The following is a 22,715-nucleotide window of genomic DNA, read 5'->3' as shown; positions in this document are numbered from 1 at the left end:
ATTACAGGTCCTAGGGATTGGAAAACACAAACTTAGTTAAAGATGATGCAGTGCATCCTGCACTGAACACCTTTTAGTGGTCTTACCTGTTATGGTACTGCATGCTGAGATGCAGGTACATCACCTTCTCACCCAACTCCCAATAACCATCAATCAACAAGACAATACAGAACCAAAGGGAAGTTCACTCACTCAGAAACAGAGAGGAGACCAAGCAGGTGGTAGAAACATGACCTTTCTCCATGAGGTCAAATAGCTTTATTGTGATTAAGCACTACAATACAGTATATATCCATAAAAAAACCTCTATAGTGTGTATATAAATTATTCCTTCCATTCAGTAATTTTTTTCTTGTTAATTTCTTTTATTTTACCATTTCCATTACAGCTTTGGTACAATGTGATTTTCTTATATTTTTAAATACTTTTAGCTTCACAAACTCAACACGAAGTACAAAACTAATCCGAATCAGGGATATTACAATCTACACAGTGGTGTTCAGTGGTAGGAAAAAATCTTACCTCAATGAATTCATGTCACTAGCTAAGCTATAAAGGCATACCTAGCAGACATGACAAAAATATGCACCATTAACCAGCAAACATCTTTTTTTTGTTCTTTTTTCTTTTTTTCCCCCAAATTTATCTTATTTTTAGGGTTTTTTACAGATTTTTCCAGCAGCAAATCACTTGAGCATAGTCAGTCCTTCTGTCCTCAACTGTTGTGTTCCTCTCCGTTTGAAGGCCATGAGTTATTAGTCAGATAATGCACCACTATCCTCATATACCCACATGGAGCCAGTGTCAGTACTTGACCTGCCACCCTGCACTGTTAATGCTGGCACAGTTTGTCCTGCAGCTGGCTGAAATAACTGGAACGTTATTGGAGGGGCAGTGTGGGGCGATCAGCCGTAGGTTGTTCTGTGGGGCAGGAGGTATGACATTACAGTAGACAGGCATTCCAGTGGCTGGAAGTGTTCCTTGACCTGATTGATTAGGTAGCATGATTGGTTGTTGGTATGATTGTTGCGGCAATCCTTGAGAACCCTGGGTCATTGGCACCTAGGCAGGAAGAAGGAAAGATGTAGGAAGCAAAAGAGTGATTACTAAAGTAGGTCCCATGTATTCCCTATGTTCCTTCTAGCTTGAGTATACAAGATGCTGTGCCAAAAAGTGTCATTGTCTGCTGCTCAGAACTGTTCTCACCCCAAGGACTGTGTTAGAGAAGGGCTATTCTACTCCCCACATGAGTAGATTTTATTGGATCAGTAAAGCCTTCAGCTTCATTATAGGAAATACTGCACTGGCAACAAAACCCCAACCAAAAACCCCAAATCAAACCAACAATGATCTTTGTCTTTACTTTCTATTAAATTCCCTTTCTTTACAGGAAGAAGTAGAACTCCTTCATCCTTTGTGATGTTCTACCTGCACTGCAGGCTGCAAGAAATAGCTCAGTGGAAGCATTCCCAACTCAGAGTGAAAATAGGAATACACAAATAGGAAGCAAAGAAACCAATCTCAGTTAGAAACCCATTTATCCAGAGGCCTCCTGCCACATAGTGCCCTAATGAAGCAATAAGACCATTCTGTGATATGAAAGCCTGATTGAGTTAAGCACTCGCCAAGAAAAGCAGTCTTCCTTTAGGGCCCCCGCGTACCTGATAAGACGACATGGCTGGATACTGCACCATCATGCCTTGCACCTGATTTCCCTGTTGATTATTCATCAGGTTCTGGCTTTGGGGTGGCTGCTGCATTCCCATAAGACCCTGGAACCCCTGCTGCTGGTTCGGCAGGACAGGCTGGTAACCTGGAAGGAGATAAGACACCTTTAAACATCCCATTGCTTCCAGGGGCAAGAGTAAAACTGCTCCAAGGAATAGCAACTGATCCCATCATTTCTCCTCACATTCATCAGGAAGCTGCTCTGTTTCACTGGAAAATAGAAGGGGAATAAATAAGTGCTTATTTGGCCTTCACAGATTAATCTGGTAGTCTTCTTTCAGGCCATGGTTTTTATCTTACCCTCTTACCTTTATGGTTAACACAGCTCCCTAGCATCATGTAAACAAGAGAAGGCTCTATTTAATCAAGGAGAACATCTGTATACTCACTGGTTCCTATTTGGAAAGGGCTTTTTATACTATTAGAGAGTGTTTTCCACCCTACTACTTTTGTGTTTGGCAGAAGAGGAAAATCATCAGTTGAGGAGTGTCTGCTCCTCCCCATTGCTTGGTGGGAAGGCTGCTGACACACAAACGACTGCACAGGGATGAGAAGCTGATGCTTCTGCTTCCACCTGGAACTGGCTCTGTATTCAAAGTCACCACAGGTTTTATGCTTGCATAGGACTGAGAATGGACAAAGTCTGGATGAGGTGGAGGACAGGGTGATGTGCTAGTGAGGCAGGAGCATGGATGGGAAATGAGGTTTGAGCTGCTCAGTAGTGATACTCTCTAGCCTGAGAATGAGCCTTGCTGGGTGGAAGTGGGTGGTGGGGGATGCTGCTACTGAGAGATGAGGGATTGTGCAGATGAGGTTGGAAAGGGGGAAGAGGAGAAGGGGGGAAGAGGGAAAGGGAGGAAAGGGGAAAAGGGAAAGGTGGAAAAGGGAAAGGGGGAAAAGAGAGAAAGGGGGAAAAGGGAGAAAGGGGAAAAAGTGGAGAAGAAAAAAAGGGGGGAAGGAAAAAGGGGGAAAGGAAAAAGGGGGAAAGGAAAAAGGGGGAAAGGAAAAGGGGGAAAGGAAAAGGGGGAAAAGGAGGAAAGATTCCATCCTTGAGAACTGCAGCCAGCCACAGGCACTACAGATCCATGAATAATTTCTCTCTGAGACATCCTGTGCCCTTCAGCACTGGTATGTTTTGACATGCAGCAATGCAGCGCACTGCTAACTCTGTGGTGATGCTCTCAGAACAAGCACATCCCTGGCAAAGAGGAATGATCAGGAGGAGCAAGGCTGTGTTATGCTCTATGATATATGCGTGTCACGTCCGCTCCATTGATATTCATGGCTACAGTACACAGCCCAATATACTTCACAAATTGGAAATCATCACCTGGGTATTTCTTCATTATGTAAGAAGAATCAAGGAAGGAATGTCTCTGTCTCTGCCAGCCTATTGTCAGCAGACAGCTTCCCTGCCCAATGTCCCTGATGCCAGAGAAATGCCAGGCATCTCTGATCAATTCTTTGCCATTAAAGATGCTTTTCCTGGGATAGGAGATTAATGTCTCCAGTCAACTGAGCAAAAAGGATAAATTAATTCCATGAGTGATTAACTTGGCTGGGATGGAGCATCAAACATCTCCCAAATGCACCAGATCATTATACATTCAGATTTGCTCTTTTCCTATGCACAAACACAGTGTCAGCAGCTTTTTCAGTCGCAAAAATTACCCACATCAGAAGTGCTGTAACTGAGTTTCCAGAAGGCTTAGGCAGCAGTAATAAAATTACAAGTTCTCTTCTGCTCCTGTGCACCAATTATGGGGGGAAAAAGGACAGAAATAAAAGATTTAGCACTACTATTCTGGTATTTGCAAGACACAGCTTCAGCAGAGAGGAGTCAACTGACAGCAGAAGCAGCAATAGATAACTCATCTTGTGTCCCATGTGGTTGTCAAAGTAAGTGCCAGATGTTGGCATGAATGACTGATGGTGGGACACAGATCTAAGTTGGGGGATACAATCAAACATTGGGTCTGGGCTCACAGAGTTGGACTGTGATGCACAGGCCCTGGGTGATCTGCAGGGACAGGAGGACATTGCTATAGGGTGAAGCAGAGAGAAGTCCTTCTGTTATCTCTAGTAAATACAATTGCATTACCATTACTTTAGTGATAGAAACATCATCATGGTGTCATAGAATGGCTTGGGCTGGAAGGGACCTTAATGCTCATCCAGTTCCAACCCCCTGCCTTGGGCAGGGACACCTTCCACTTGAGCATATTGCTCCAATCCCTGTGTCCAACCTGGCCTTGAGCACTGCCAGGGATGGGGCAGCCACAGCTTCCCTCAGCACCCTCACAGGGAAGAGATTTAGTGCACAGCCCATAAGAAATCACTGTTCCCCCAGAATCATTAATCCTGTCCACACACAGTAGTTTCAATCCTGAAGTCAGCTCTGCCAAGCTTTTGACATGCGATCAGCCTTGGGAACTGACCACAGTGCATGAAAAGCCATGCATTGCTGGGCAGAGATGGATGCTTTGGAGCTGGACAGCAAACAAGTGAGGACAGGAAGTGGCACCATGCTTTCTGCAGCAATAGTTTGCTTCATACTTGCTCTTTTGCTCATTAGCTTTCATACTACATCAAGTGTAATCCTTAAAAGCCTCTTTACTGTCCCCTGAGAACATACATACGTGGGTTATTTTCTAATGGCAGCACACATCAGATGAACCATCCTATTACTGCAAGCTCCAGGGCCTCTTTACTGCAATTATACCATCCTGCTCTATGTTATCTCTGCTACAAAGGAGGATTCTTTCTATCAGGGCAAACATGGGAGACGTTGTTAAACAACCAGAGGAACAAATCACGCACAGAATGTCAATGAATGCCTCTGAGGAAGAACGAGCCTTGGATTGCAGTTAAAATGGAAGATGCCGTCATTCCATCAAGGTAATCCTCTGAACCCTTACAGCCTCTATCACCATGCCGACAGTCAGCTACACCTTGAACATCCCAGGGGAGAAAGACCCACATATGCTTGGATTTCCTAATGAGGATATGGAGCTAAAACCCAAAATGCAACAGTCTTACACCTCTGCCAGTAACGTCACCCTGAGCTGTCATTAAAGCATGCTTGCTGGATGTAGATCCCTACTGGGAGGGATTATTCCATTGCTCATTTTAGGTCTGAAGCATATAGTGGGAAGAGAGCTTTGCAGTATGTGCATCAGCACTCCAGGTAAAGAATAATCATCACTGAGCTGATGAGTGCAGCAGCCTGGCACAAGTCCCTGCACTCCACATCTTACTGTACTGACCACCTGAACACAGCCCATGCATCCAACCCCATGCAATGTAAATGCACAAGCTCACAGTGGTTTTGATGTGATCTGACAGCTCACCTGCTTCCTTCCCACTTCACTCACTGCAGTACTGGGAGCAGCCAAGCCATTGCCATCAGCAACACCCCAAATGCAGGTACCTTGGCCACACATTGCAGTGGCTTAGGCAAGCAAAGCCCAAAGGGACACCTCAGCATGGCTCACTGGGATGGGTGCGATGCTACATAGACCTGGTCATGCTCCTGCCTGCTCTGCCACCACTGCAGTGACTTACTGGTACCCCAGTGTACACCAGCTCAGCCTCTTCTGTAACTGCTACCAGGATCACTGGAAAGAGACTGAATCTGAGCTCCTATAGGAAAGCCAAGGGGAGCAAGCACCACTTCTTGGTGCAGATGCAAGATCTGCAGGTAGATACTTGTTGAACAGCACAGAAAACGCTATAATACAATTACATGGTTGGAAGTTAAAACTAGAGCTCCTCAGATGAGAAATAAAATACAAAGTTTCAACAGATCCTATAATCAACAAGGAGGCAATTTATCCAGAGAGGAAACATATTTGCTATCACCCAAAACCTCTAAAATGAGGATGGACAGCTTGGGGGAAGATAGTCATCAGTTTAATAGAAGTTCTGTGGATAAAGACATAATTAGAGCGCTGTGTCCAGTATTCAGAGCATTAAATTGTATGTTCCAGGCATGAAAATGTTAGCCACTTACTCTTAACACTCTTCTTATCATCTTCCAAGGAAGAGGACTAATCTTTTGCATGCAAGGCAGGATCCTCTTCCCAGTCTCCCTTTGGTGATATACTGACAATGACACCCAATTCACTGCACGAGCAGACAGTTCATCTCCATCTGTGGAATATCTCTGCAGATTCCAAGGGCAAATCCTGTCCTATTTTAGTTTCCTCTGCCCTGGAGCAGTGCTCAGTAGGCTGAAGGATGGGATTGCTATCTATTCCCTTCTCCTAGGCTATAGTTTTCTTCCCTTTTTGCAACAAGCTATGGGTAAAGTATTAAAGTGGCTGGATGCAGCTTTTACCCTATAATCACAGAAACTTACAACCCCATGAGATAGTGACTAACCAGAGAAGAAACAAACTCTTAGCATCACAAAGAACCTTTTGAATCCCAAACTGACCCTCTGTTACCTGCAAAATATGAGGAAGGGATGCCATGATAGGGAATTCTGCATTTAGGATAGCTGGCCAAACTGAGGAAGGTGCATACTCAAGTACTGTATTACAAACAGATGTCTCACCTTCTACATGAGCATCAGAATTGCCAGCTACAAACCACACTGCTTGCTCTAGACAAGCAATGCCCCAGTGCATTGGGCTCAGGATCCAGTGTTCCACACTGGATTTGGGTGGCTGCTGAGGAAATGGGAGGGTTCATTGTGTGCTTGGGTCATTACCCAGGCAGTTTCACTGCAAATCATGGACTAAAAGTCTCATGGAAAGCATAAAATTAAGCTATAAATTGAAGCTGGTTTTGATTGTAGCCTCACCCCTCAGTGCCTGCAGTCTGGAAGGCTCCCACAGAAGACACACTAAATAATGTGTCCCTATCAACATGTTGTTTCCTATGTCAGTCTGAAGACTTAAACCGCATCTTGTGCAGCTGGAATCCAAACCACTTTGTCAACAATGCTGTAGTTTAAGCTTGGATCTCCCATCCAAGGCAGGCTGCAAACCCAATCTGCTGCAGTTAATCAATCCACTCCTACTGTGTCTGCTTTCTCACTGCAGCACACATAAACACGTCTTGACTTGGTAGAGACAGGCTTTGTGCTCCATTTGAAGACATCACTTAGGATTTATAGGTGTGAACTGGAGACCATGTGAGATACGATGACAAATACTCAATAGCTTAATGCTAAAAATCCATCCCTTTTCCCTCAAAACATGCCATTACTTTTCTCACACACACAAAAGGAAACACAAGAATACCCATGCATGAAATAAGAGTCTTATAAGCAACAACTACATTGGGGTATGAGGTAGCAGCACGCAGCCTCCTTTCCCCACAGCACTCCATAGGCACAGACACTCCAAACCAAAGGATAAGTGACTTACAGTCTGTCTTCCATCATTTCAGACCAAAGAACATCCCACCCAGCAGTGCAGCTCCAGGGGAAAGCATGGGGCATTAACACCAGCTGTGTTTTCAGTATTTAAAGCTAATGACATTGATCTTTCAAAGTTGGGTGAGATCAAAATGGTTTTGCTGATGGTGCTCCAGTTACATCCCCCAAAACACATATATTCCTATACTGATTATAGTGACAGTGCCTTGAACCATCCTCTGCAGACTTGGGGTTATAGAACTGCAGGATTTTGAACTCAGAGCCTCAACACATAACTGCTGCCAAAATTGAGCTCCCTGGTCCCCTATATTTGCTGTGGCTTTGCTAAGAGCACATTCGTGCTTCCCAAACCTGGTAACAGATGGACAGCCACATCTGTTGGCAGACCCACAGACAAAGAGCCATATTCAGCTGCATTAGGAACTCAGCACAATGTATATGCATCAGAGATGAGCCAGTAGATCTGTGCTCACAAGAAGGAAAATACTGGTTAGAAGACAGCTCGTCTGGCTTCCCCTCCCCTCTCTCCTTGCTTTACAAAGCTATAAATCCCACAAAAGCAATAGCACAAAAATATCTTCATCCAGCTCCAAAAGAAGAAACCAGATTTGGAAATTTGCTGCAATTTTGTGTTATTTCAGAGCGACCCAGTTGCTGGATTTAGTAAAAACTGCTGATGGAAACGCTCTGATACACAATAGATGTTGTGGTAGGCGATGGCTCTGAAATCCCCCATCTGGCTCCTTCTGCTGGAGCAGGATCTGTCTTCTCTTTGCCCCTCTTTGTCTTCTTCATTTATTCTTCCTCAAAAAGCCATAGGTTTTACTTGTTTGCCCCCCCCACAGGCTGGCAGAAACCCAAAGCACAGAGCATCTGAGGCATGGATGGTTTCATGTGCTACTTGAGACAACATTGCCAACTGGGGGCACATTCCCACTGCTAACCAAATGGGAAGAAAATGAGGGGAATAACACAACTCCCTGGGCAATGCAAACCCTCCCAGTTCAAAAGATGTGCAGGATCAAAGCCTCACAAAGCTGTTGGTTTAACTCTGCCTGTCCTATAGAAACCAGAATAAGGTACATCTTTACAAAGGTAAGAGAGGGTTGCTTTGTGCACAGATGTCTCCTCAAGAATAGTCACTCCATAAACCAAACGGCCTTATCCGAGTGGTGGAAAGCCTCTTGTTACATTGGTTTAGATTCTGCTAATGAGAAACGATGAAAGCAGCTACCTTCAGGGCAAACACACAAAATCAAGGCTACAATGGCCTTAGGAATGGCACAGAGATGCATACCCACCCCTCCATTACCTTCCCATAGCTGAAAGAGTTGCTTCAAAACTCCCTGACCTCACTCCCAAGTAAAAAGGCTCAGACAAACAAGCAGCATGATTAAATACTTTCATTATACACCTAATGAAACCGCATACTGTAACACCTTCTGAGACGACAGTTTTAATTAAGCCAGGCTGGCATTTTGGCTTAAACCCCCCCTCCAACATCCCCATGTTCCGGGGGAACAGCAGGTAAGGTCAAACAAAAAGCTTATGTGATAAAGCTGCGTGAGAGGGCTCCTGGGGGACCTGGCATTATTAACAAGAACATGAAGAAGGGCACAGTTGAACAGTTCAAAAGATAAACGACTGCATTCAGTTTACTTTTCGCTATCAACTGGAGAACTTGAGAGAGCTGTTATGTGATGAGAAATGTATATAAATAGGCAGCAAAAACGAGCTTGAATTGATACAAATAAAGGAGATTCAAGGTTGGGGATATGTTTTCCTTTAGAATCTAGATCTATTCTTTTACTTCTCTGCACAAAGGATTTCCAAATGACAGGCCAGCTTTAAGAACGACACGCTTCTAGTAAGTGGCTTGATGCTGAAAATAAACCTGCTCTTGCTGACAACATAAAACCGTATCATTATATGCCACTTTAATCACTTATTTCATCCCCTTTTCAATGCACTCTATGGTTTTGAGACCCTTTAGCACTGTTCCTGTTCTTATGACACAAATTATTCGCTCTTCTCCTTGAAGATGAATCTGAGCTGAAGAGGGGCACCTCTTTGGGGCACAGTTTGGGACTCAGCTTCTGCAAGAGTCAGAGAAGAAACATCTATTTTTAAGACAAAATCCTTTTATCTCACTTCAGTAAAAATATAGAGGGAACAGCCAGCTGCAAGCCAAAGTAATTGCAACACAATAATGCAGGCTCCATTACAGCAGCGTAATTCTGGTAAGGCAGCTGAGCCAGGATCCTGGCACATACCCAGACCCTGGAGCCTGACTTAAATGCATTAACCCAAAGCATGTGCAGCTGTTTGGTAATCTGAGGCTTCTGCATTTTATTGGAGAGCAAAAAAATAGCCCCTCAGCCAGCAAATGACACAGGTGATACAGAGAGAGGAGGGAAGTATTTAAGCCTTTGAACTAAGTTAACCCATAGAGTGATGTGAACAGGCTGGGCAGCTTTGGGGAGATGGGGTCTTGTGGCATCATGGAGGTCCTGAATAGCACTAGAGAAGACCCAAGTGCTTTCAGCCCCTGGCCACCAACCCTGGTGATGCCACTGAGAATCACCCATGGGCAGACAAACAGATCACCCTGGAGAATATGTGGGTTGCTCTTCATAGAGCTTTACTGCTTAAAGACCTAAACAGATGCAACTCCTTGTAGTCCTTACCATAGATATAGACTGTTCTACTGCTGTAGTCTGCTGCAATTCCTCCTGATGGGATTTTTGAGTAGCTAATACTGAACTAAACCACCAATGCAAAAAGCTTGTTAGTGTGTTAGTGTTGATAGGAAGATTCCTTGAAAGGAAGATTCCTTTGGCATGTGATGTTATGTAGGTCTTACCTCAGGTTGCAAAGTGGCCTCTAGAGAGATGCCCTTGCCAGCAAAACACTCAAGTTTTCATTTAGAATGACTACATAGCATTAAGTTCACTAATCCTGTTGAATTCAAAATACCCACACACAGTCACAGCTCTATCCAACCACCCACTTCATCAGTGGGACTTACAGCTCTTATTTCCAGCCAAAAGCACCTGCAGATATGAGTGACAGGGCTCAATCTATAGGAAGATAACAATAAATGCCCAAGCTACTGCTCATCAACTGGGCTATGTGAACTGACTGTGCACCACTGCCCTGTGCTGAATGCAAAGCAAAGCGGGAGGTGGGTGAAGCCTTCATGCACAGAGCAGGCTGGAAGGACATATAGTCAAGTCAGTGTGGCTTATTAGATGAGCAGTACCCCACGTAATACTCCCTACATGTATCTGTGTCTGTGTTTGCAGTTACATGCAACAATTCCTGGTCATACCCTAACAATTATCTGCAATATCCACTGTGTTTGTCAACAGCTCCATATAAAGGGTGTGCAAAGGGTACAGGCTCCTGCCCACATCCTATGTCTTGGAGGAAGGCTGCAGTGATGCATAGTTCACTATGCTGTGTTGTACTTTACTGAGGGCAGAATAAGGTAAATAAGTATTTAGTAGCACCATCAATCCCCACTAATAGTTTCTGCTTCTCACACTTGCAACTTAGGCTTTGTTTAGTGGCTCAGCCCCAAGAAGAGTCTTCACAAACACACCACTAACTAGAAATACCACTTGCAAGAAAGGCACGGCTTCTGTGTACACCTATAGGTTAATATACCACAATGCTGAGCAAAAGGACTTGCATTTGTTTATTTACCTATAACATAAGGGCACAGCAAGTTATGGGCTACATCCCCCAGCTAGAGGCGAACAGACGCAGGATGATACTGAAGCCAATAGGACTTTGATGGAGCATATGTTTGCCCATATGGGTCCAACTGCAAAAACCTCTCATCTTTTCCAAGTGTGCCCATGCAGAACGTAATCCAAAGACTATTGGGGTTAGCAATCAGCTTTAACTGGCTTTGTACCATATTAAGAGCACTCGCCTGCAACACAGCGATTACACTGGCCCCTATACAGCAGAGCCTTTAAGCATTCGCTTAACTTTAAAGCATGATAACCAATAAGCAATTTCTTGATTCAAGAGCAATGATTTACAGGCTTGAATACACTTCTGGGCTGAGGCCAGGGAACTCAGCCCCTTAAAGGAGGATGTACCCAGCAGGAAAGACAGCAGCACATTTATTCACAGTGCATTCTCAGTATCCCTTAAAAGGCTTCTGACAAACTTGACCAGGGATGTAGCAACACACCTAAGGAAAGAGAGGCCCCATTCCAATAACATTCACTTCTACTCTTCTTTTGCACAGTTACTCCTTAACTCACAAGCTGGAAAATGAGGCAAGATGGGACTGAACCTACATTCACACATGGCCCAATACACATCTATATGATTGCATCTGTGAAAGTACTATTAGACTAAGCACTGGCTGTGCACCAAGAGGTACTGCCAAATAATAAGACAAATGGCAACCAGGGCTGAGTGTGACCTACTTCACTTCTGTGGCACAGAGCACTCCCAGTTGTGTTTACTTGGCAATTAAAAAGCCTTCTCCTTTATGGCAGACCCTAGTTTGCTTCTCTTGTCTTGCTTAATTAAAAAGAGCTGTTAAAGAAATTGGGTTAGGCCTTTTCTGCTATTAAAACAATCATTATCAAAAAGACCTTCCATTCCCATCACCCCTAGAAGTACAAGGCAAAAGCAACATCAGGTACAGACATGTACTTTGTGTCTCTGTTGGAGGCACCTACTCCATTCTGCATCACTGCAGAAATATGAACACCAACTGCAGTTGTGCCATAGGTACAAAAGCAACACCCCTGATGGCTGCACCAAACCTGGGCTGTATCTTCCAGCTACAGCCTTTTCTTGGAAGGAGGTGAACAGCAAAACTTACAGTTTTAGTCACCCCCGTACCTGGTTTGCTTCACCTGTGCCCAAATCCTTTATCTTACAAAGGAGGGAATAAGTCAGTAAAAGCCAAAAATATCTGAAAAGGTACAAACATTCCCTTTTGACATTGCAAATACAATAGAACCGCTCCTAAAACCCCCAAAAATTTAACTTCCACTTTAAACATATTTTAAATGCAATGAAGCAGTTTAATTGTCCATAGGTAATGTAAAGTTTTTGTTTCATCTTTCATTTTGCCTTTGGAAGGGGCAGGGGGAAAAGTCCCATTGCACAAGAATTTTAGGAGCTTTTGCTGTAACTGGCCAAGGAACCTGCAGAATAACTCATTGATACAGTTTTATAAGGTCCTTTTATAAGTCAGGCAGCTAAATCTGCAGAGCAAGCCTATCTGCACATCCCAGACACATGGATGCTCAACTCCTACGTTGAGTGGGCAGGATAATGCAAACCTCTCATTAATGAAGGGAATGCCCTGAGGATGGAGACTTTCACCTCTGCCTTTTCTAAGCAGGGTTTAAGTGGCACTTTTGAAAGTATGAGGATTAACACCTGTAGACACAAGCTCCTTGTGTATTCACAGAAGAGACGAACAGATACCACACTGTCAGCAGCAAGCATCATGCTTTTCTGCAGAGCTGTGCCAAGACATCTGCACCCCAGGAGAGAAGAGGGAGGATTGAGGTGGCTTCCCAAGAGCTTGCTTGGTTTCTATCTCGATCACCAAGTCTCTGCTAAGTTGGCCAATACCAGTGCCTGGGACATGATCACCTCACCAGTCCCTGCTTCACTTGCACTAGTGGCATCTTTATGCACACATGAGCAAGCCTGGAAGCAGAGTCACAGTCAATAGATGTCAAATATTCAGCCAGAGCATGGTTTAACTCAGCTCCATGGAGAAAAAGCCCCTCTCTGCCTTTGCTCATCCCCACTTGCCACAGTACAGCACATTAGCTGGAAAACTCCCTATAGCTAGAGCCCAATGTTATCGCTGCAAGGATGCTCTGGTTAACCCAACCAGTGCACCAGCCTGAGAAAGCTGATCTGGCCAAGCAGACTTGCTCTGCAAACCCCACACCATCAGTCCTGATCCCCTTACCTGTGCTCCAAGTCTCTGCAACTGTCAATGGTGTAAAGCTCACTTCATGAGCAAAAACCTGAAGCATGGCACAAATGTAACGGGAGGGAAGGCTCCTGAATGCTTGTGCTCTGTATGCTGTGGGTCTCTCCAGGGTGATGCCTGCTATCAGAAATCACTGGGGCAAAGCTGCCACACAACACACTTTTAACAGTCTGCAACCCTAGCACAGCTGCTTTTACAGTCTTCATGGTCAAAGCTATCTGCAAAGTCTGAACTCATGATGGACATCAGCTAAGCATTCAGAGCTATGGAAAATGCACAATAAAGACCATAAACATCTGGAGCTTTAAACTCAGCATAAATACTGAGGATCAACCTGAGTGTGTGGCCAAGGCAGATTGGAGAGCCAGCAGCAGGACTTTTTCCTTGCATACATCATGTTGATGGCTTTTTGCTTGCCTGGGACAGTGTATACCCTGAGCGCATCACTTCTCCCTGCGTATTAGTTTCCCCCTCTGTAAAATAAGGTTTTGAGGGGTGACTTCTTTGTGAGCCATTCTGAAATCCAGATGAAGTCAATGGAAAACCAACTGATCTCCAATATAATATATAGTATGCAGAGACCTCTGAGTGCTGAATTTGCTATGAGTTACATACCAAGCTTTGCGGAATTCCAGTTGGATGAAGAACCCCAATTTGATCCATAAAAGCACCTGCAAGGGTAGGGCTGAATTCCCAGAGCCCAAAGTCTGCCAGTGCTGGCAGGAAGGTGAGGAAGAGGGAGAGCATAGTAAGAGCCATTTGCCAGAGCACAAGTCTTAACTACAGGTCTCCCCATCCAACAGTACCAATGGGCATTGCAGAATGAACCTGGAAGGGTTTGCAAGGCTCTGCAATGCTCACTAAAGGCAACTGCCAGCTCCCCAGGCTCAGCAGAGGGGGGAGAGATGTCATCTGTGACAAGAGCAGGTTTCTTAGTGGTTTTTCACAGGCTCACAAGCATCCTTCATATTCGGTTCCTCTGATCCCATGGAATGATGTATGCATGGGGGTGGGAATACGCATTCCTACACATGCAATCACTGAACTTCACACAGCACCATCATCCAAGTCAACCTTAGGCTAAAATACCTGCTCCTTGCTTACGTGGTCTGGCTGGGGTAACTGATTCCACATACTCCTTCTGGGGCTGCTCAAAGTCAAACCACAAAGCAGCTGCCAAAAACCCATCTCTCCATGCCCAATTTCCAAAGCACATCTCTGAAGTGAGCAGCCAATCTGCTGAAAACGCCTGTGTTGCTAAAACCTCTGAAAAGAGACAATCACGGGATCTGCAGGCACATCTGCAGAACACTCTTTAGCAGCTACTGCTCATTCCGAGTGCAAACAGTGGTGTCTGTAACTGGAAAAGGACAAATGGAAGTCAGCCCTTTAGACTGCTCCTCGTGACCAGGAACTTGGTCTGTGCCTATGTATTTTCCTTATGGTAGAGCCACTGTTCAACTTCCAACAATTAGCATAACTTCTTCAAACTAAAACCTAGCAAACATATCTGCTGCAAATAAATAATTTTCTAATTATGAAGCCTGACTACTTTATAGACCATCTTCTCATATTCTGGAATGAGCTATTGCAGCAATTAAAAGAAAAGCTCTTTTTTCCCCCCATCATAGAAGAAGCTATGGCAAATTGGTTCATAAATATTCACTGGTATTTTAGGCATGGCCATAAAAAGGAGACATTTTACTGGCTGTCCTGGAAACAGCACATTTAATGTCAGAGCATCCCTGAGGAAGGAGAGCTGAGGAGAGGCTCTTGTTGCAAGGAGTAACAGGGAGGTTCTGAAGCAGCCGCAGCTCCCCAAGTTACCACATCCCAGCTCCAAGTCCTCATATCACACATGCTCCTGGCTATTTGTTATAATTCAGGGGGAAGGACTCCCACACAAAGGAATTAATCAGACCTTATGCACAATTAACTACTTGTGACTTCCCTGCTATGCTAATCCTGCAGGTCTCAGGTAAAGAAGGCTCATCTGCAAGTGCATTCAGGATTTGAGAAGGTTCCTTACCTTCAATGCACACAAACATTAGCTTGGTGGGCATACTGCATAGAACAGCACATAGTATCTACGAGGCAGGGATGCTCCTGCACACCCCTGCTGTCCTACTCACTGCAGAGACTCTGAGTAGGACAAAGCCTACTATCACTATGTAGCTGTGTTCTGAGAAATAAGAATCACAACCATAAACCACATCCCATAAATATGCTCTCTTCTTTACAGAACAAGGCAAAGTTTCCATTACAACAAAATCAGGGCTGCTCAAATCTGTTTGACAAACTAAGTTAAGATGCGTTCCAATTGATGCATATAAAAGTCCCGAACAGTATCAAGACTATAAAGCATGAAGATAACATATTGCTCCAGCAAGTGATAAAACTGCTTGCAGTGACAGCTGTGATTTATTGGAGCAATTCAAATACACTTTGAAAAGTATATTAGCTTTGCCTCTGCCCACAAAGGGCACGTTTTAGCAGGGTAGGCCATGCTGGTGATAAATTACACACCAGCAAGGACTGAAGGAAATTGGCAGCATCAGATGCCCAAAGGCCCTGAATTACTGTGATAATGTGGGTTTTGTGATAATAACTCATGCAACAGCACCCGAGCACCTAAAGAAACACATCAAAGCTGTGTTTCTGTTGCCTCTTTGGAAGATAACATGACAATGGTGAGAGTGGTTGGGACTTCCCAGCTAATGCTGACACACAGAGATTACAAATTGGCTCTGGAGCAAGGTTTGACACAGAGGGTCACAGTTTAGACACCACTTTTAAGGTGGAAGGTGGAAAATAACTGCTTCTTGCTTGCAGCTTGTAAGGCACAGAAACAAACCACAGGCTGTGGAGCTACAGGCTATCAACCTCAGAAATATAGAATATATATAATATACATATAGAATATATATATTCTATAATATTCTATTATAGAGTGAATTTGTGTAACTTTTTAGAGGAAGTTGCCCATTTCTTGAGTTTATGCCAGTAAATACCTGAGAATCGTGTTTCTGTATTTACAGTCTCCTTAATGGAAAATGTTCCAGGGACACAGTGACTGTAATGGTACAAAACACCTATATACAAGTTAATGTTTTAATAGAAAACTAGCTGAATGCTTACCCCACAGGTGGAAAAGATGCAAAACAGGCAATATTTAGTGGTTATTCTCCTCATTTCCCTAAAGCAAAGAGCTCAGCACATTTTTGAACCTGCCCCTTCATCTATTTTTGCAGCTTTAATCTAATGATTAGACGAAAGAACCTTTTTTTCCTGGACTGATATTATGGGTAGTGCAGCTATAACAGCACAGTGCATGTTATCGCTTCCACTTATTTATGGCTCTTCAGCACCATTCTTCTTCAAGAAACATTTGCAGGGATTGGATTGATTCTATGTTAAGTGTTATTCTTAATGGTTTATTCATTGCTACCTAATGGAAATATGGATTCGTCATTATTTTAAGCTTAATGCAGTGTAAAAGAATTAGTTTAGTACACTGTAATTACTATTTTTTACAGCACTTAACAGACAAGGCAGAAATAGGTTTCTGAAAGCAATGGAAAAGAATGGGGGCACTTTTGTTTCTTCAGTAACAACAAGCTGAATATCAAAGCTGTCACAAGGAAGTCACTCCTCCCCTTTGTTGTCTTGTCTATACTCATCAGATTACATTTGTCACTTATATAAAGGAATGTATTTGCAGCATCCTTCCATTCTACTGTACCAACAGACCAGAAATACATCTAAACTGGCTAAACTACCTTTGAGCAGGGGAGGGTTTCTCCCCCCATAGCAGCAAATAGCAATTTCCACAGCCCCTGACTTAATACAAAGACAGAAGAAATAGGAACACCCTTCCCTGCCCCATCACCTGCCTGTGCCTTTTGTCCTGAAGCAATGAATTAACCCTCAGGGCATTACAGTGATCAGGGCAGTAAAAGTGACCACAAGTTGCTTATCTCTACTCCTCCCACACCCTCTAACCCAGAAAACATTCACTTTATCCCCTGTTCCCTGGAAAACTTAACTCTTTAACAGGTTCCAAATCTCACTCCTTCCCAAAGACCCATTCCTATATTGCAGTGAGTGTGATGGACTTAAACACTAACCAGGGAGCATCATGCAAAGGAAAGGAGAGGAGGAGGTCTCTGCTCTTGCTGTTTGCTCCTTGCTGTCTTCCTTTCCCCATACTGCTCAGAAACTTGCTAAGGCACATAGTTCCCCCCAGCTCCCTCCCTTTTCAATAGGGGTTCAATAATACTCAGCCATGGGTCTAGGAATGATGGCAACACGGACAATGTGTTAACACAAAAACTGGAACTACTCCATACATTCCAGGTTTCTTAGGGCTCTGAGGAAAACTGCAGCAGGATTCCCCAGGCCTAAGTCACTGGTTCTGGAAAGCTGCCATAAGAGAGTATATAAAAGGTATAAAAGCTAAGTGTTTTACCACCTGCTTGGACAGCTTAGGAACTGTAAAGCATCTTTTGTAGTGCTGCCCTTCAAATGAAAGGAAGATTCCCCCCCATATGTTCAATATTTCACTTTCTATTCTGTCAATATAAGAATCTTTTGTAACAAGAAGACAAAAGCTTCTCCATCTTTTGGGGATCAATATTATTTCTCAAGCCAAGGACAACCAACATCTCTTTGTGAAGGTTCTATTTTAAAGCGCTGCCAAAATACAAATACAATTCTAACTCAATAGATGATAATCAGCTTTCCAGACCAAAGGCTGAAGTAGGAAACCGACATACACACTTGTGTCATGCAGCACCCTTCTCTCCCAAGCCCTGCACACAAGTAAGGAATCTGATGGTGCAGGATGGCCTGTGCAGATGCACATGTCCCATATGTCAGCTTACACCTGCAGAAGGTTAAGGATTGAAGTAAAGAGAAGTCTCAGACTCCTTAAGGCTCCCTTCATGCTACCCCCACTCTTCCTCACTGTGACCAAGGGATGCATAACTTGTAAGAAAAAGCCTGACAAATAAACCTGGAACAAACCATACACAGACATATATACAGAGACAAGCAAAAGTCACCCCTACTACCTTATTTCCACTAACTTGGGCATATGTGAATGAGATGCAATATTTAACTACCCAATAATCATATATAGTGCCACAGAGTTTGCCCTCAGATTGCTGAAATGATCAGGACTTCTGATCTTCATATTTCCTATGATGCAAACCACAGGAGGACTTCAAAATGGTTTTGAGCTTGACAGCTTATAAAGACTCTGCCTTGGCCCCTACATTCAAGCATGAAAAACCCCATCAGAAGTATGCTGAGCAGGCAAAGTGAAGTTCAATAGCTCAAGCCTTGCTGAAATCTGCCTCTGCTCTTGCTGGGACAGCTCGAAAGGGCAGGCATCAAGGGTTAACCTCCTCCCCTGGGGAGAGTTGGTGCTTCAGGCCCCAGGTTTTCTTTCCTCCTCATTCAGTTGTATGAGGAAAAAAGTACCTGCCTACATATGTTCTCTTCCTACTCAGAAGTCACAAATGTGGGGCACTGGTCAGTTATATAAAGGATGTTCATTTCTGGAAAGAACCAGATTGACACAAAGCATACTGAAAAGTAAAGAGGCAAAAAAGCTCCACATATACTTATCTGGTCTTGGGGTCACATCAAAGCACAGGAACTGAAGATGTTAAGAAATCAACTGCTGGTCAATTGGGATCAGAACAGAATCTGCTGTCCCTTAGGAAGCAGTATCACTCACCTCTGCTTATGCTCTTGCTTCAGAGACAGGCAAATAAATCCTTGTACTGGAACTGAACAGCAACTTGTACATCATGGCTTTTGCTTATCTACAGCAGAACCCAACATTATACACATAACCCCTCCTAACTGGTGGACTTCTGGCTTTCACTCCAAGTCAGCTCTTGCAAGTTAAGCAGGTGGTTTTTATTGAAGACTGATTTCTCCAATAGAAACCCACCCAAACATTCCCCTCTTTTCCACATCCAGGAAGCCCTGCCTTCCCTGCAAATAGCCTTCTCTAACCAGGAAGCTCTATGGACCTTACACTGAACAATGGTTAACTGAGAGTCCTTAGATGAGGTTTTATAATATACATCCCCTTCTCAAATGCTGAACAAGAAGATAAAGGAAATATTCTTGAATCTACTAAAGCAGAGCCTAAAATCAACCACCTGCAGAGCAGATGCACCAATGTCCACCCCTGCTCCATCACCAGCACGGCAGGTCTGTCACCAACACAATATATACAAAAACCAAGCTGGATCACACTTCTGATGATCAAAACTTACTGAGACTTTCAAATGATCATAGAATGGTTTGTGTTGGAAGGGACCTTAAAGCTCATCCAGTTCCAACACTCTTACCATGTGCAGGGACACCTTGCACTAGAGCAGGCTGCTCAAAGCCCCGTCCAACCTGGCTTTAGAAACTTACTATCATAAAACCTGGGTTATCGCTCTTTTCACCTCCAGATTAAACATCCCAGACCTAAAGGATTTGAAAACACTGAAGAATGCTGCTATAAACCAGATGTTTCTTGACGTCCACCCTTTGGCTTGGTGAGCTCAGCAGGATTAGAGCAACTACAGCAACTACCAATGTACCTGTACACCATAACCTAATGAAGAGAAGATGAAAGAGAATGTGTGAGATAACCTAAGGGGTTATCAGAGAAAGGTTCTGCTTTACCTGCCCATTGTTCTTGACTCACCTGAGCCATGCAGCAGCCACTACAAGGGTATTAAAACTTCCCCAGCCTGTGAGCAATGAGAAATGGAGGATTCCTTTTCAAAGCCATCATTCAGCAAAGCATCCTGCTGGGATCCCTTCACACAAATCCAAGCACTTTGCTCACTGGAGACTGAGGCTTCCCCCCCATATCCCGTCTCATTTCCTCAGTTTCTACTTGATGGATGTGCTGAGTCTGTTCATTTACAGTAGGAAAGTCAGGACAAGAGTTCTTGCTGATTAATTATGGCCTGCTTGGAAACAGCATTTCAGTAGTCAATTAGAAACAGCTCTCCGAGGCAAACTGTATTGTCACGTGCCCACACGTTTCTCCTATAAATCATGTCATCCTGTATTTACACAACAGGCCATATTAGAGCACAAATGAGTTGCCTAATGCATCCCAAACACTGCCCTAAGCTCATGTAACATATAAATCAGGACCAAGTAGAATAAGCAAACAAACTGAACTAACTGTGCCCTCCTCCAGACCTCAAATGCTGCAGTACCACCAAAAACCTTGTGGAAGGCAGCACTGATGAAGGTGCCCTGAGAGAAGAGCAGGAAATGGTTTGAAAGGTGTTAATACACCCATGCACCTTGGACATTACCTTCTCCCTCCATATAACCAGTCCTACCATGAGGGACTCAGTGTCAGTTTAGCTGAGAGAGCTCAAGAGCATTTTACCTATGCACTGCAAGACAAAGCATTTGGTGACAGCTTGGGTATAAAAGGTGCTTTGTAAAACCCAGCTCCACAATTCTACACACAAATCACAGTCAGATTCACTCTTTCCTGGAATAAAGAGCATCAGGAAACCTAATTCAGATTTTGTAATTCCCTGCATTAAACTATAATTCCATTTCACCAAATTACTTTTGCCTTGCGACGTGGCTGCATTCATAATTATTTATTGCCCAGCTCAAGGTTAAGTGAATGCACAGCCTCACTGAGATCCTGTATAAGCCCTTATTTTTCACAATGTACTATAAAAGATTAATTGCTTTGTATTTCTCCAATAGAGACAGAATTAAAAGTGCCATTTCATACAAACTATTAACACAGCAACCGCTTTGAAGTAGCCCATTGCTTCTTGCAATCTAATACATTTCCCCTCTCCTGTTATAAAGTGCTACTTGGCAACCTTAAAAACATAGTCTGTGGAAGTTCCTTTGCAGGACCTGTATAACTCCAGGCTTTTGCACTCTTGCAGACTTGGTACCAGATGAAAGGTAGCTCTTGATAAACAGCAAACTGGAAGTGTAGCTTCGTTGAGCAGATGCCACTGAAGATGTTGTTTTACCAGCATCCTACTTGGAAAGCCTGAGAACAGTGCTGAAGCATATAGTAAGTTGTTTTGATAGCACAGGCTGGCAAAAAGAGCATGGAAATATACATATATGTATATTTTATAGATTTATATATTTTATATATTATATAGATTTTATACATATAGATATATGTACATACACACCCCACCTAAATATTTACAGCAAAGTCCACTACTCAGTTCTCCTGATGGTTCTGGGTTTTAATTGCATAAGCAACTATAAGAAACACCGAGACTGAAGATGATGAGCTATCCAAACACTTGCAAAGCCATGAATTACTCCAAGTGGCAACATGTAGGAGTGCACACTTAGGGATCCTACATGTGTGATCCCAAAGACTACAGCAGTCAGTGGAACTTTGGATGCCCAAACAGAGAGTGAGTGAATGAGTGGCTGCCACAGTAAAAGCTTTTCCTTCTTCTGATTTACCTAAGCTGTCTAAGGAACCTTTTAGGACAACAGCCCTGAACTGGATGGCCACTGCAGTGCCTACCTTAATGCTCTTTTAACATTGGCATATCCAGTTCTTAGCACAGAGAGAGCTAAGAGCAGAGAGCTTAGCAGAGAGCTGCAGCTCCTTGGTATGACTATGGGACAAAAGTCAGTATTGGATAAATAGGTGCAATAATGATTTCTTTCCCTTGCTCTTAGGTGCTTGTATGACAGGAGTCAAAAGCCTGTATTTGTCACTAGAATATTAGGATACTGCATTGAAAATAAAATATTAGCATATAAAAATACATAAGGAAAATCTGTGTTTTCCTACTTCTAATCCCAGCTCTTTCCAGATACACTGGGGAAAAGCTTCCAATTATTCAGGTATGGTTGGGTCAGGGATTCAAACAGCTAAAAACCCATTGTGTAAAAGGGATTTCAGTTCAGCCTTTTAAACAGTGTGCTTATTTGTCTCTCTGTCCTCAAAATAACATTCCTGATGAGGGTATACTCATGTCTTGTCAGCAGCACACAAACACAAGCTCTGAATAGCATTAACCAACCTCTATTTGTCAGTTCTGGAGTGAATTAATGTAAAACGACTTGCGTTTACAGCTGGGTCTTTAGACTAGCAGCAAAGGGGGAGTGAAGAATCACCTCTTTCCCTTCTCAATCTACATCCTATCAGCCACGAAGGAACCCTCAGAAGAGTCTGCAACAAGAAAAGCTGCGTTTATCCTTATCATTCATAATGATGAATGCCAGCGATAACCACTGGAAGTGAAGCCTCAGCAGGGACCATGCATCACCAGTAATAACAGGAATAATCAAGCTGTTAGAACCAGACGTGCAGACAGCAAACTCAATTCTTTTCATCCTCTGTCCAGTACCAATGACAGCTACCAGCCACCATGCATTGCAATTAGCTCACGCTGCAGGAATGCTCTCTTGCTCTGGTACATAATGAGCAAGCTGCAACAGGGAGCAGGACCTGAGGAAGAGGTGAGGAACTATTTGGAGAGGCATCACATATCCTTGCTGTTGCTAAGGAAACCAGCTCCTTTCTTTGGGAAGACCCAAGGCCTTCCTCCTTCACACTCCCACTCTATCAGC

The 22,715-nt window shown here is 43.6% G+C and overlaps 1 protein-coding gene across 1 annotated transcript in view; it reads right to left on the bottom strand.

The window, feature by feature from the left end:
* Positions 1-222: 222 nt before the first annotated feature.
* ARPP21 (cAMP regulated phosphoprotein 21) overlaps positions 223-22,715 on the bottom strand; it is a 118,167-nt gene continuing 95,674 nt past the window's right edge. The window contains exons 19-20 of the mRNA XM_034066498.1: positions 1,662-1,813; positions 223-1,062 (exon numbers count right to left, since the gene is read on the bottom strand). Of these exons, the coding sequence (XP_033922389.1) occupies positions 805-1,062; positions 1,662-1,813 (410 nt within the window). The 3' untranslated portion in view covers positions 223-804. The remainder of the gene's footprint in view (positions 1,063-1,661; positions 1,814-22,715) is intronic.

The sequence above is a fragment of the Melopsittacus undulatus genome, chromosome 1 (assembly GCF_012275295.1).
Source record: "Melopsittacus undulatus isolate bMelUnd1 chromosome 1, bMelUnd1.mat.Z, whole genome shotgun sequence".
NCBI lineage: Eukaryota > Metazoa > Chordata > Aves > Psittaciformes > Psittaculidae > Melopsittacus > Melopsittacus undulatus.
Note: the sequence above shows the minus strand (reverse complement) of the source record. Positions and strands in the feature narration are given on the sequence as shown.